Below are 14,738 nucleotides of genomic sequence, written 5' to 3' on the forward strand. Positions count from 1 at the left end.
CAGACACTTCCTTCTAAACCAGGGCGCAAGATTATCGGATATCATATTTCACAGTCTGTCGACGACGGCTTGATATGGGGAGTTAAGCCAAGTCTACTCTCCATAAAGATGTCAGACATCGGAGAAGGAATTACTTCAGCTTCAACTGGCGCCATTCAAGCCTGTAGCCGCTACAAATTGTTACAACCAAAAGTACATTGTTCGTAGGTAAGATCAGGACGAGAAGCTGATCCCACTGGCGCCACTGAGCATCACGTGGAGTCCGTTATCGGAGACTTTAACAAATCTCGCCTTGTCTTTCCGTTTTCGTGACAGCCATTTTGACTGTATTTGCACCTCAATGCCATATACCTGGATATTGTTGTCAATGCTCACACACGTCAAACTTTCTATAATTCTAGAACTCACCACAACAAAGTGACTAGGCACAAAAGTTTGTCATTGCCTCAGACTATTTATGTAAACAAATCATTTCACAAAGCACTACTACATTGTTTACAAGACTTAGTATCGTTAAATACTTTCATCAGGTTTTTAAATGATAAAGTTCGTTATTCATACCGACGTGTTCAATTAACAGCCGACGTTTCGATGTCAGTTTGTCATTTCCATCAGGGCAATTATGGCAAGTGTGCACTGTGCATTGCAGATGTTACTGCTAGCAATGAGGTTCAAAAGTAAAGCAAAGTAAAAGGTTCCCATCATTGTTAGTAGTTGAAATACCATAATTGATTATTTCTGTTTCCCTGGAAAAAAACTTCCACTTTTTATCATTGACATTGAGAGACGACACGGTGTTTCAACATTTTTGGCCTTAAGTATTTCATTTCAAAATCTTACCGCATTGCGGGGAATTTTCAATCATAAAGGCCGTACTGCCTCGTGGGCAATCTCTAAGTTAATAACTCTAGTACGAATGTCCCTGTAGATTGTGGCGTCGTGAGACTTCCGGGGAATGATGAATAATACTTGAACGTGCCGCCGAACACCTAATCACAAACGAATTCAACTGTAAACACACGCCAAAAACGCAGAGTGTTGACTAAAACCCCCCTCTATCAATCATTTTGGACAAGGAAATTGAAGTGGTTGAATTCCACTAATGGCTCGGGAACGGACAGTCCCGAATGTTGATAGCCGAGAGCAGGTAGAGAGCCGGAGATAGAACGTCATAAATAACAACGCACTTTTTGCCGTTCCAATGTGTGTTTTCATTAGGCTTTTAGTTTTATGGACTTTTCTTGGTTTGGCTGAGTACTGTTATCTCCCTAATGCGGTGGCGAAAGGACGCACAAACCATGTAAATGAGGTATTACTTGCGCCCTGAAAGGGAAAAACGTGTTTTATCGCTATCTTGTACCCACAGCACCAGAAAAAATGCCCCACTACCAATGCGTGGAAGATATATATACCTCGCTACCTGACTTGCATCGTTGGGTTTTACTAGTATACTAAAAATGGGCGGAAACATATTTCTTCTTCACTATGTATCTCACTCTAGGCTGCCTGGAAAAGCCAGGAAATAAGGCAGCTCGTCTAAACCTGTGAAATCACGAGATAAATTCAAAAGTGTGCAAGTTCCCCCGCAGCTGCATGATAAAAATGGTACATATAAAAAAAATGCCCACTTTTCCCTATTTTATATAGGTGTACCTTTAGCACCTGGGAAGATGAAATTGTCTACGATAGAGCGGCAACTGTGTGGAACCTGGTTATAGCAAGCTGCTGCGCTGCCGCGGTACTAAACTATACATAAAAAGGAACAAACGTGGCCCATTTTCTGCTTAGACAAGCACATTTCAATGAAACTCAAAACAAATTAATCGCTTGTGAAGTCAAATAATCCATGGAATCAGTGAATCTATCTGTACATTTCATCTGTTTCTTTCAAGTTCGTTGACCCTGCTTTGTTCAGCAATTGCAACAACTGCTACGTACGTCCCTCAATTGATGTAATAGCTAAAGCCCCCTATAGGGGAAACAGATGGGCGTGTAGCTGGTTGCTGTTTTATCGTAGAAAAAGCAATTCTTTGTTTATTAGTAACTATAAAGCCGGCAATTTAATGGCCACTTCCCTTTTAGATCTCGTAATATCTTTATAGATGCACATTTCGTTTTGACGTTTGCATTTGAAACGTACCACAAAGCGTACCGCCTGATCCGGTGGAATGGAAGAACTGGATTGCCCATCTGTCGTTTTTACCTAATGAGCTCCGAGCTACATCAGACGTGGGTTGGAACATCTGGATACTAGGCTGGGATAAAAACATGTGCAAGCTTCAGAAAATCCAAACCCATGGGAATGGATATGTTCACAACAACTGCTAACAATTTCAGACATCACATCAACTAAGTTTTAAAAGTAACATTAAATCACAATTGTTATGTACAATATAGACTCCCCCCACTGAAAGTAGTGTGGTATAGCCTTTTGGTCCATTGGCAGACGATACCATACCACATTGAGGATGTCATTTGACTTTTCTGATAGGTTCTTTGATTTCCCCCTAGACAAGAATAAAGACCTTGAAAACTCTAACATTGATATTATATTACATAAAGTCTTTAAATGTTTTATGTTTTTATACAAAATATTTGTTACAGAGATATTGATATCATATTTATAATATCCTTTAGAAGCCAATAAAAGAGAATTTTGTATAGGGTCTGCGTAGGATAAAAAAAACGTTACTTTACTTTAAAATGTGTTATATATCCAAGTAGCGGCGGAACAGAGAAATTCTTACCTTTTAAGATCTTTGTGATATTTTGAAAATTATATTTATGCTTTATGCAGCTGTAAATAGCAGGTATCAAAACTACAAAGGCGGTCATCAGGTCAAAGGCCTAGGCCTAGGACTGAAATTATTATTCAATTAAGTACAAAGTACAAATATCAAGTTATGATCTCCGAACACATCAAGACATAAACCAAACCGGTAATAAAGATACAAGCATTGCTATATAGCTAGAATGGCCTTTAGGGAAGGCCAGCCCTAATCTATGTACAGCACTTTATTTTCATGTCGAATTGGCTCGTGCCAGAATGTGTCTCACATCACCAATCACTAGTTCCCCCTGTTAACTGGTAAGTGAACTGCAATTGTACTGCAATAATGTTCATGTCCAAGGTTTGTATATCCAGCAATAATATTGTGCTTTTCTCTATTTCAGTTGAGTGTGCAAAATACCGGATTACCCCATCATCGACGTCTGTACTACAGGGACAGACCGTCATTCTTCAGTGCGCTTTCTACGACCTGACTGCAAAGGACATCGTCACATGGGATGGTCCTCCAAACTATGAGTCTATTGCGGTTCGTCGTATTATAAACCCAACATATTCACGACATCACATTGTTGGCGATGAAACAAAAGGTGTCTTCAATCTGCAGATAAGTAATGTTGAATTGAAAGATGGAGGTCAATATAAATGCGGTGCATTTGGACTGGGTTCCAAGGAAGCAACGCTGAATGTCATTGGTAAGCAATATATAGAGACTCTTACTCCTATTTCAGACATTTTACTTTTTACTAGATAAACACATATTTGACAAATGTTCATTAAGCAATAAGTATCCATTAAGGATGTTATAACCCCATAGGTAGTCATTATCTACCTTGTTTTTCCAGTTCCCATCCCCCGGCCCCCAGTCATCAAAGGGGCAGAACTTCCCGCTAAAGCCGGTCAGCAGGTGACTTTGTCCTGCAGCTCCGCGGGAGGTCATCCCCAACCAAGCCTCACCTGGTACAATGAGTCCAGGATATTCAAACACATGGAGGTAACCGATCTTTTAGGCCACTGATTGTTTATGATCCTGTTCGGTTTTATCTTAAACTTACAACGTTTGCTTACACAAGAAGCAGAAATTAGCCATTAGTAACAGATCACACTGGATATTATGTCTCCAAGACATTTACGTAAATGTCAAATCATCCAGATAAAATGCTAGAGTAGTTGCCCGCTAAGGGCTCAGTGCTGTTTGCCGCAATCTGCTCTTTCCAGCCGGTTCTGATCGAAGACTGATAAAAGCTATGTAGAAGGTCATATGCAAAGCCATATGCAAAGTTGGATGTCGGACACTTCGGCACCTGGACACTTCGGCACTTGGACACTTCGGCATCAGGACAGTTCGGCACCTGTACACTTCGGCACCTGCACCCTTCGGGACCTGGACAGTTCGGCACCAAGCTCAGTACGGTTCGGCACTACGAGGACAGAATGCTACTGCTGCCGTGCTGGTTGCTGAACCGTTCTATGACTTCCAGCGAAGATAGTTATTATGTAAAAAAAGGGGGGTGAAGAAGCCATCCAATATGTTATGCAGAACAGATACCCAAACCTGTTATTATTTCATCATTGTGGCTAATAAATGAAAACAAACTTTGAAAGTTGTAACAGGACAGACATATTAAGGTTATAGTCTGTCACTGGTTAATGTTATTTTGATGCAATATCCATCTTTGTAGACTGTTTACCATTAATGTTTTGAAGTTTTTTCCCGCGCGTGGGACACCTCCCTAGCAATAGTAGCTAACAACACTGGGACCACAACACTGCCCCTTCCATATTGCTTTTATTGCTGTACAACACTGAGCTCGAGTCGTTGCGTACTCGGACGTAGTAGTTAAAGAAAAGATATGGGATAGTATGTCTTTCGTTATTGGGGGGGGGGTAGGGTCAGGTAGATTAAACACCGTTTCACAGTAATGTATCGGGCTGTCCAGGTGCCGAACCGTCCTGGCGGCTGGGTGCCGAACCGTCCTGGTGGCTTGGTGCCGAACCGTCCTGGGCAAGGTACTGAGCCGTTTTGGGCCAGGTGCCGAACCGTCCTAGATGGTGCCGAAGTGTCCAGGTGCCGAAGTGTCCAGGTGCCGAAATGTCCTGATACCTGCAAAGTTTATGACGTTTAATTTCAGGTTATTCACCATGAAAGTGTTGGTCGTGCTGTGGTAGACTTGATTCTGCCGACCCTGACGAAATGGGATAATGGTGTCAACTTCACCTGCACAGCTGACCAGGGGTATCCTCAACTCACCCACCCCAAGTCTTCATCAGCCATTTTGTCAGTTCATTGTAAGTAAAAAATATCTAATATGTTTTCGATTGAGGTTAGACATCCAGTTCATGAGATACACAAGAAAAACAAAGGTTAGACTTTTAGTTAATGGAATACACAAGAAAAACAGAGGTTAGACGCCCCGTTAATAAGATAAACAAGAAAACAGAGAGAGTGTTGGAAAGGATTAGAGGCAGAATTTCTGCCCACCAGTGCATTATACTCCCACAGTTAATCAAAACTTTCTAAATGTCTGACTGAAAAGCAAGTTGATCACATTTCGTGGATGTCTCAATATGATTAACACAATTTCTTTAGTCAATTTAATTTTTTTGTGTTTCCCACAGACCCCCCTACAGTGATAGTTCCCCAGACGTCCGTCCATGTGCGGGAGGGAAGTCCTGCTAACCTGTCCTGTATGGTGGACAGTAACCCTCCGGCAACAGTCACATGGAGAAAACTCGGACATGGTCTAGTCATGAAGGGAAAGAAAGGGTAAGACGCTTCATTTCCTGACAAGGCCGGTGTGCTTATAGTGGCAAAGGTTAACATAAATTATGTCGGAAAAGGTGATCGAAAGATAAAGGCAACTGCATAATGCTCATTTAAACTGTACTTGTAGCAATGCTCTACACCGACCATGCATGTTGCTAATCTCATTCATTTTCTGTCGAATTGATTTAATGTTTTATTGTAGGAAGTCATATTTTCTTCTGTCACTATACCTCACCCTTGTACGTATGACTTTTCATTAATGGGAAGAAAAGTCGACATAAATGTGTCTTGGGAGAGACGTATCTAGTAGATTTGGCGATTCTACCAGTAGAGATTTCAAGCCAGTCCATTGATCTAAAGTGACATCAATCAAAGTTGAAAAGTTCTGACTGCCTTTTAAACATCCTAAAAGTTAGTCCGATCAGAATCTCTACTGGAAGATTGATTGGAACCTCCACCTTGACATATGCATTATGATGACTATGAGCCACTCTCACCATTCCATATCCAGGAACAGAGGCCAGACGATGTCCCTACCTAAAGCCTCCCGCTATGACAGCGGAGTGTATGAGTGCACAGCTGACAACGGGGTCCTCCCTCATGGGATGGGGACTGCCACTCTAGATGTGCAATGTAAGTACCCATATAAAACTGTCACCATCTAATGGATGCATGGAATCAAAAGAGCATTCTAGGTGCTACGATCCCACTTTATTAAGTGCCTCTGACAAAACTATGCTCTTCCCACTTCGTAAAGCAAACTCGAAATGAAAAAGAAGATTGCTTTACTATTTTTTCGCAGTACAACAAATGTACAGACTAGCTGGAACCTAGTATTTAGGATGCAAAATGTTTAATGCATATGTAAAATCGGGTAAATATACAAGTATTGGATAATAGTATGTTTCGAAATATATTTCTACTAAAATATTATCTATTTGCAACATTTAAGACTAATGTTGATGCAATACAGAATATCTCATATTAAGCTAAGACTTTACAAAGTACCAAATTTTGTTGTATATTTTGCTACTTGGTTAGACGCACCATGGATCGACCCAACGATGGATGACGAGATTACACTCATGCACGATCAAGAAGGCTTCAAGTTGCGGTGTTTGGCGGACGGAAACCCCAAACCTCACATCCGCTGGCGGCGGAAGGATACAAGTTTGTACTGGGAAAACCCACTTCGCTTCCACCGGGTGCGTTACGACGTGGAGGGGACGTATCAATGCGTGGCAACAAGTGACGGGTTTCAGGAAGTGACCAAGGACACATTCATAAACATTGTTGGTACGTAAGCGCATCCGCATGATTTCCTCGTCTTGTAATATATAAGCCTTACCAATGCTTTTACATTTTCTGGCATAATTGTAGATGATTAATGAAGCAGATTGTATATTTGAGTCGTCTGCATATAGTGTTTAATGCTAGTAGTTCAGCCTTCAGTATTCTAGACGTGTTTTCATTGTTTGCCATCTAGTACATTTCCCTATCCTTGTGACACCATGACGCCATGCGATAAATGTTCAAAGTACAGCAAATCATTAAGTAGAGCATAAAGAATCAAGGCAATGCAATATGGTATAATGACTGTAATGGCTTCATATTATACTGGCGTGACCTTCTCTTTAAATACAAGAAAATAAGGATTCACCGATGGTAGTAAATTCTGGTTTATTCGGGTAATGCTTGCTTTCTAAACAGTACTGAAGTCAAATCAGGCAATTCCGTTTGCAACCTACGGTATGTCCTAAAATAGCTGCCTTTTATTTACAACCATTAAAAATTTTGCGACTCAACGGGAATTTACTACCGGTTGTAATTTTTTTTTCGCATTTACTGCATAAAGGGCGGCCACAGCTTCTGGGCGAAGAGTCTGTATCTGCCACGGCGGTGGCCGCAGGAGGAACCGCCAGGTTCGCCTGTGACATCATGGCGGACCCCATGCCGGACAGGATCATCTGGCTATGGCGGGACCGCGATGGAATAGAGAAGGAACTGACCGTGGCATCGGGCGAATTCATTGCGATCAGCAAGAAGAGAGACACAGATACTAAATCATCATCTAGTTCTCTCACCATCAAAGATGTCAGCTACAACAATGAAGGGACGTACATCTGCAGAGCAAGTAACATGTTCGGTTCCGTTCAGCGGAACTTTCAGCTGCAGCTAACAGGTCAGTGGTTTTGCCAACGTAATGACATGTTAATCATCAATCGCTATATTTTGATCGTGAATCATTTGTGTTCAATCTTCATTGTTGTAGAATCCTTACCTTAGACCTTGCCTTAGGTCCTCCTGTGCGTACAGGCACATTGGGCAGCGAGCTTCCATCTTGGCCGAGTAGCTGCTGCTTCCTCAGCCTCTTTCCAGACAAGAATGTCATGTAGGATATTCTAATTGACACCGCCAATGTGCGTACCTGAGACATCAGTTCAGTGATTGCCATTCTATTATCTCAAAAGACGAGGGTAGCACTCTGCATCTATGTCCTTGTATAATGTCTTGTGAGATTTATCAGCCTTATCATCAAATGGCAGTCTCGGACATAGTTAGGGCACAAGAAAGTAGTGGAGATGTTTTGTGGTTGCCGTATCTTTTTGGCGCTATGACTATATATCTGCTTGTAACGTTTTGCCTTTCTTCTTCATATGCCAACCTTGACTGCAGGTTTGCCACCACAGTTTGCTGCATGCAAGCTGTTCCCAACTGGCTGGGTCTATGCCAGTTCACCCTATTGAAAATGATATTATTCAGGAGTGTAGTGCTCGAAGGCATTAGTTTTATTAACAGTCATACCTATTCCCTATCTGTAGAATCAGACCATCTTCCCGCTGTCATCATAGCGACCACAGCCGGCATCGTTCTTGTGGCGACCATTGTGATTATAGGAATCGCCGTTGCTAAGAAGAAGGGGCTGATATGCATCACACGGCCTCCAGGTGAGCTCCTAAAGGTAGCCGATGCATTTTCAGGGCGGCATTATTGGATTTTCAAGGTCAATTTCTAGTCATTCTTTTAATATAGAAAGCTGCTAGATAAACATCTCATAGCATACTGATACCTGTGACGCAAACATGCAATGGTGACGAAAAAAGGTTGTACATTTAGTAAATGTTGCTGACGGAAAACGGTTGTACATTTAGTATAAACGTTAACGCGCATTCCCTTATAGTATTTTGTCATACTTTCTTATTATTTTGTCTTAAAGAACCTCTAGGTGTTTCTGCTCCCCGACCGATGCCGCCGATACCGAAGTACGGCCGGAAACGTGGCCATGGCACGAACGACTCCGGTGTGGAGGACCTGGAACTGCAGGAAGTGGACGGCACCATGAAGCCACGCCCTCCGCCCAGGGTAGACAAAGAGTGGAAGGCTGTGGGGCTAACTTACACAGGTAGCTATGCTGTATTGTTACCTCCGGTTTTGTATATTTTTTTTTCTGGACATGCTGTGGTGGCAGCTTTTCGTGTCAGGAACAAGTGATGCGGACTTGCCCCCCTCCCCCCTTTAACATTTTGTTATGGAACTGCAGGAGAGTTTCAGGCGAAATTTTTCCAGAATTCTCCACGCTGTGTATAAGTAACTAAATAATTTTACATTTGATTGCCGTGTGTACAGAATCAATGGCCTACATGTACATGCTGCTTGTAACCGTAACGAGAAAAGAGGCAATCATGGTAAAAAAAATATAACAAAGATACATTTTACATTATAAAGATACCTAATAAATTTATATCTACGTATACATGCATACTTTAGTCTAAAAACACCCTGGATGTAAAAACATATGCTCTGTGTCTGTGTCCTCCAGGTCTGGTTCACAGTACTTCCCTCCCACCCTACTCCACAGTGGAACGTCATCGTCCCGACGGGGAGGACATTGGTGATCCCGCTAATTACACCGAGGAGGTACGTACGTGTACGTGGCCTCTCCCCGCATGGCCTGCTCGCTAGAAGCGGTCCCACCTCCCTCCTCCTTCCATTACCAAAATTACGACGCATAATAACAGTTGGTGTTTGCTTTTATGGCAGCAATGGGGCCTGCTAAGTAGCAGGGTTTTATTGAAGATGGGCTCCTAAATTTTCCCTATCGAATGTAACAAAAGTAGTAAGTTAAGCCTATTAATATATCACAACTAATACACCCAAGAGACGGTTCACCTCTGCCTTACATAACACAGGTAATAACCAGGTATAGTGTGTTGGTATACCATAGTAAGGAAAAAAGCTGTTACCGCATCATTGAGCACGCACATTTATCAACATTTACAAACACATAAGAAAAATGAGAAAATAATCTGGGCCTCCTAAAGTTAATCAAAACAATATGGTTTATCTGTATGCTTTGACATTCAAAACTATTCCTTATGGTTACTTATGTATATTCTGTGTAAGCCAAAGAGTAGGTAATATTACACATTGCAAGTAAAATATGCTCTTCATTACTATTCCAAGAATATCCTATACAGTGCATCTAATAGCACATGAAGATTGCAGGGCTGTCTTTCTTGTGGAGGGTTTCACCTAATTCTGTTGATAACGAAGCGAAGACATGGCTCGACACGGAGATTTATGGGTGGTAGCTAACAGAGCGGTCCAATGACAGGCAAATACTGATCCCAGGACCCTATGACATTTTATGATGGATGACTATATCATGACCAGACCAGTACTAAAACACATGGACGCTGCACACGCACACATGGCTTTAAGAAAGCCCTTTCCCATCCCACGCCAGTGACACTAGAGGCCACGTAGCAATGTGTTTCGCCCACGTTTGCCATTCTAAATGGAATTAAAGGCATCTATTCTTTAGGGTATCTTAGCCTTAATTGGTGATATTTTTCTTTGGGCGAGACCAAATGTCAATAGATATACAAACTTCATAATGTTTGCCATGAATTCACTCAAGTAGATGTATTTTTAATCCGTATAGTCCATTAAAATGTCAAAGCTTGAGGTACTTGCTTAAACATGCAGAATTATTTCAAGTTACTGCTTCGTAATGAGGCAGTTTTGTGTTGAATTCCACAACGTATGAAGTTTTCTACCATTTCGATTTTTTTTCATTGTTTCAAGTTTTTATTTGATTGTTTTTTTTTTCATGTAGACGCACAATTGGTATTCATATTTTGAATAATATGTCTTCCTTAATGTTCTTTAATAATTTTTCCATCAGGTTGGAGAGTTTCTTTATTTGTAACCACTTGTCTACTAGCATATTATCATAACAGCAGCTGGCGTTTCAATGACCAATCTGTCATTTTGCTCTGATGTAGATGACATTTATCGAAGCTTCGGCTTTTACAAAACAAGTGGATGTAAATATTTTTTTTCTATTTTCCTCTGATCTAACCAAAGCTGTGCATGATGTTTTGCAGCAGACCGTGGGTCAAATTCCACCTCCAGTGGACCAAAGAAGCCAGAAGAGAACATCAGCAAGACGCAGCATCTACCGAGGCTCGGAGTTGGAAGATGTGGCTGACGTTGACAATGAGGTCCCATGAGCATCTGCATCTGTTCATATGCCATCTGCCAGATGTGTTTATATTGGTTTTGCTCAGAACATCGGTAGACTATATTTGGATTGTGGTTAAAATCTAGTTTGTAAAGTTTTTGCATAATTCCGGGGTGTGTGAAATTGAAATTTCTTAATTACAAGATCACCCCGAAACTAATGATATTAAATTAATCCCCTGAACAATAACAGCAATTATTTTAAGAAGCTACAACTGCCTATGGAACTAATTTAATTCCAATTTAGTTATGCAACACTGCACGGCGCAATTATCATCATTGTACAGTTATTTCAATTTAGTTAATTTTTCATTGCAATTTGCCTTACTGTTATAGTACCATTTGATTTATTTTGAATTTGCGATATGTTTGCAAATATCACTGAATACACCTAGTCTTTAAAATTTCATGCTTTATTTTGAATAATTTAGGATCGCTTAAATTCATATTCCCGGCTTCTTAGATTTTATTCTGCAGAGTTTGATAAATAGAAACATCGAATGGAATATCAAATGAATCTAAATATGTAGTATACATACTCTGACCAAGCCTGTAACAGCAATCATTTGTTTGAATGATGGCAAAGTTCCCTTTCGATGGGATATTTGTCAGAGGAATTTGGAGTCCTACAGGTATGTTTTAACGACTGTAGGGTATAATCCGTCCCCAAAGTGCCACTATCCTGATACTGCAACATGTGATGTTTTCTCTGAATATATGGTAGCAATGCTCGTTTCCAGATGGTGATGCCTTGGGCACTTACATAATCTATTTATGCTCCTATATCGTTTGATATACTGTTTGATAGACTGCACTTTCTAAGACTACCAGATGAAGTTGGTAGGTAAAATAGTCCAGGATGGGAGCATTTTGTCATCGTCGGATGTTTTTATAGTCCATTTGCTTCATGCTGATCGTCCTGTCTTCATTCTTAACGGCCCTAAAGAATAGCCGGGATCCATTAACGGAATTTCCAGGAGCCTTGAGCAATAAGAAATCTTCAGCGCGGAAAGCCTCCTGGGGATTGTATCCACTTTGAAAGAGATCTTAAACTAGGAACGAAGGCGTTTTTGTGCACTTGCCTACAAGGCATTAAAGGCATTCATTGCGATTTCAGGGCAGCAAAATTGGAAATATTCTGAAGAAACAAAGGCAACCTTTGTGACATTGACACATACTGCTTCACATTAGCACATTTGAATCAGCATTTCATAACTTATACGCTTAAAACAGCAGAAACAGGTCCCAATACGAGTCCTTTATTCTCTGGGTCCTTAGACCTTAGACGTTATTTTCTGGGTAGTACCCTAAAAATCTGAGTTTTTGCTCCATGACAGTTAAAATACATTCTGACCGTCTGGGTTCAGCTCACTATGTAGATAAATGACTGGAATATTGGGTTGAAAAAAAATCGGGTTTCCAAGCCTCCAAAATGGAATCGGATGCCTTTAATTCCGAACACGTCGTCTGTACCTGAACATTTTGAGACTTTGGAGATTCTCAAGTCAGATTTGGTTGTACGACATTGACGTTGTTATGTTCACTACTGCATCAAATTGTACTATTAACCATCTAGTGGAGTACGTCAAAAGGCCTACACATAGCCGCTTTGCGTCAGAATCTTGAAAATAAAATGTAAGCTTCTTTCGTAGGTTCCCCCAACAGGCTTAAAGGCAAAATAAAATAAAAGGAACCGATTATATACGGAGAGGCACGGGGTGTGTGTTTTGGATGGCACGAGATATTGAAAGCCAAATATGAACATTACACAACATATGTCAGTGCCATTTTATATGTAAACCGCATACAACTGTAAATGAGGACCCCAATTGAAACTTGTAATAACTGTACGTGGTGATTTATAGTCGTGTCTGCGCGCTGATTATAGCTCACAATAGGGAGATTCATGTACATTTACTGACTGAGACCAGCAAAAATCAATCATACTTAGTCTAAATAATGGAGTCCAAGTTTGCATGTACGCTCTGTACAAAGTGCAATTATAGCGTATCCATTCACTGAACGTCTGGTGAAAATCATTGAAATTGGAACAGATTTGTACAGTTATGTGAAGTGTGAACATTTACTTGACTCAATTGTAAACCAGATTCACAGCTAAATATGTTCGTCTTTCCGTGATCTTGGAGATTTAAGATACAGATTTACATCGCTACACATGAGAAAATAAACATGTATGAACCATATCACAGACTGACTCGTATTGCAATCTATCTTTAGTATGCATGACTATCCGCTGTATGAGAGCATTGGAAGGTGCTGAGAGCAGATTTGTAACTAATGATTATCTCTTGTCGACCATCACATGCAGTTAGTACCCAATGGCAATTTGAACCATGCAAGATGCTAGTAGATATAGATAATTCCAATTGATCATGGCCCTTATCTGTTGATCATATTTCTGTAAAGCTGGACCCTACGACGCCTGTATTGGGCAGCCATACCACGGTCATGAAAAGAAAGAATGCAAAGGAGAAGGTGGCTATATAAATCCCTTCTGCTTTAAGTCCTCTTATGCTTTTGATCAGCTTTGCTTAAGTGTAAAAGCGTGGAGAAACATATCGCTTCTTTGACAGGTTTCATTGAAGTCCGCTTTTGAACCATTAGGGTTCTTTGCATGCAAAAGGCAGTATTGGCAGTAGATGTATGATCCGTCTGACTTCTAAGGGCAAGCTTTCGAGTATTGAGAAAGCTTCGGGGGGTATGGATGTTGTTCATTAATTTTGAAGCATCGCCATTTCCTTGGGACTCACTTTAAGGAATGCGATTTAGAAGCTCCTAAAGGATTTCCACTAAATCTTCATACGGCTCGGTAGAGAGCAGTAGTCTGTCAAATGAAGCAGCCTGAGGAGGTCCGAACGTGCACGGGAAACCCAAGTTATGACACTTTTCTCTCTCCGCTCTCCGGCGTTGCTGCTGCTTCTGACGTGTGGACTTAATTTGTTTGAAAAACAACGGACGTGGGTGGCATAGCCAATCAGGGCCAGGACGTCTTCTGTGCTAATCACGATCCCGTTAGAGGAACGCGTTCCATTTGTTCTGATCGCCTGAGTGCCAGCGGACAATCGACCGTTTTTCGGCGGCTGTAGTACGTCGCGATGGCTGCTGACTCTAAAGGCTGCTGATCGTCATGCTGATGACATCTGTATGGACAGGTATGACTTATGTTATTTCTTAAACCATTCTTCCTCCTTTTTTATGGTCGGCTAGGTATTGTCTTAAAAAGAACGAAGATGCAGTATTGTGTTAAAGTGATGTTATTGGGCGGATATGTTACATGTGTGTGTGTCAGTTCGGTTCGGCAAACAACATGTGGATTCTGTTGTAGTTTTACGCGCCCTGTCCACTTGAAATGATAAATGACTAGGCTGCTACACAATTTCCCGTAGTTGGCAATTCTGCCAATTAACGTGTACGGTACCAGGCAGGTATTAGCTAGGTTCATATTAACTACACCTCTCATAGGTGACAGTTGTATATTACCTATTATATTGTACATAACACATTTGAACATGTAACGTATACTTAGATAAGGAAACAGTACGTGCATGACATTTATAATAAAGCCCATATTGCAAATCTACATTGAATTGCACGTACAGCGTGTGCTTCTTAGTACGATACGTCAGTATTAAGTAC

General features: G+C 41.0%; 1 protein-coding gene across 1 annotated transcript in view; it reads left to right on the forward strand.

Annotated features, from left to right (window-relative positions):
• The window catches only part of LOC109464565 (hemicentin-1-like), a 36,117-nt gene that overhangs the window by 4,643 nt on the left and 16,736 nt on the right, over nt 1–14,738 (forward strand). The window contains exons 2-10 of the mRNA XM_019761570.1: nt 3,175–3,317; nt 3,634–3,687; nt 4,921–5,077; nt 5,408–5,555; nt 6,073–6,188; nt 6,597–6,851; nt 7,411–7,737; nt 8,378–8,503; nt 8,773–8,958. Of these exons, the coding sequence (XP_019617129.1) occupies nt 3,175–3,317; nt 3,634–3,687; nt 4,921–5,077; nt 5,408–5,555; nt 6,073–6,188; nt 6,597–6,851; nt 7,411–7,737; nt 8,378–8,503; nt 8,773–8,958 (1,512 nt within the window). The remainder of the gene's footprint in view (nt 1–3,174; nt 3,318–3,633; nt 3,688–4,920; nt 5,078–5,407; nt 5,556–6,072; nt 6,189–6,596; nt 6,852–7,410; nt 7,738–8,377; nt 8,504–8,772; nt 8,959–14,738) is intronic.

This window comes from Branchiostoma belcheri, unplaced genomic scaffold (genome assembly GCF_001625305.1).
Source record: "Branchiostoma belcheri isolate BF01 breed outbred unplaced genomic scaffold, Haploidv18h27 scaffold14, whole genome shotgun sequence".
Taxonomy (NCBI): Eukaryota; Metazoa; Chordata; class Leptocardii; order Amphioxiformes; family Branchiostomatidae; genus Branchiostoma; species Branchiostoma belcheri.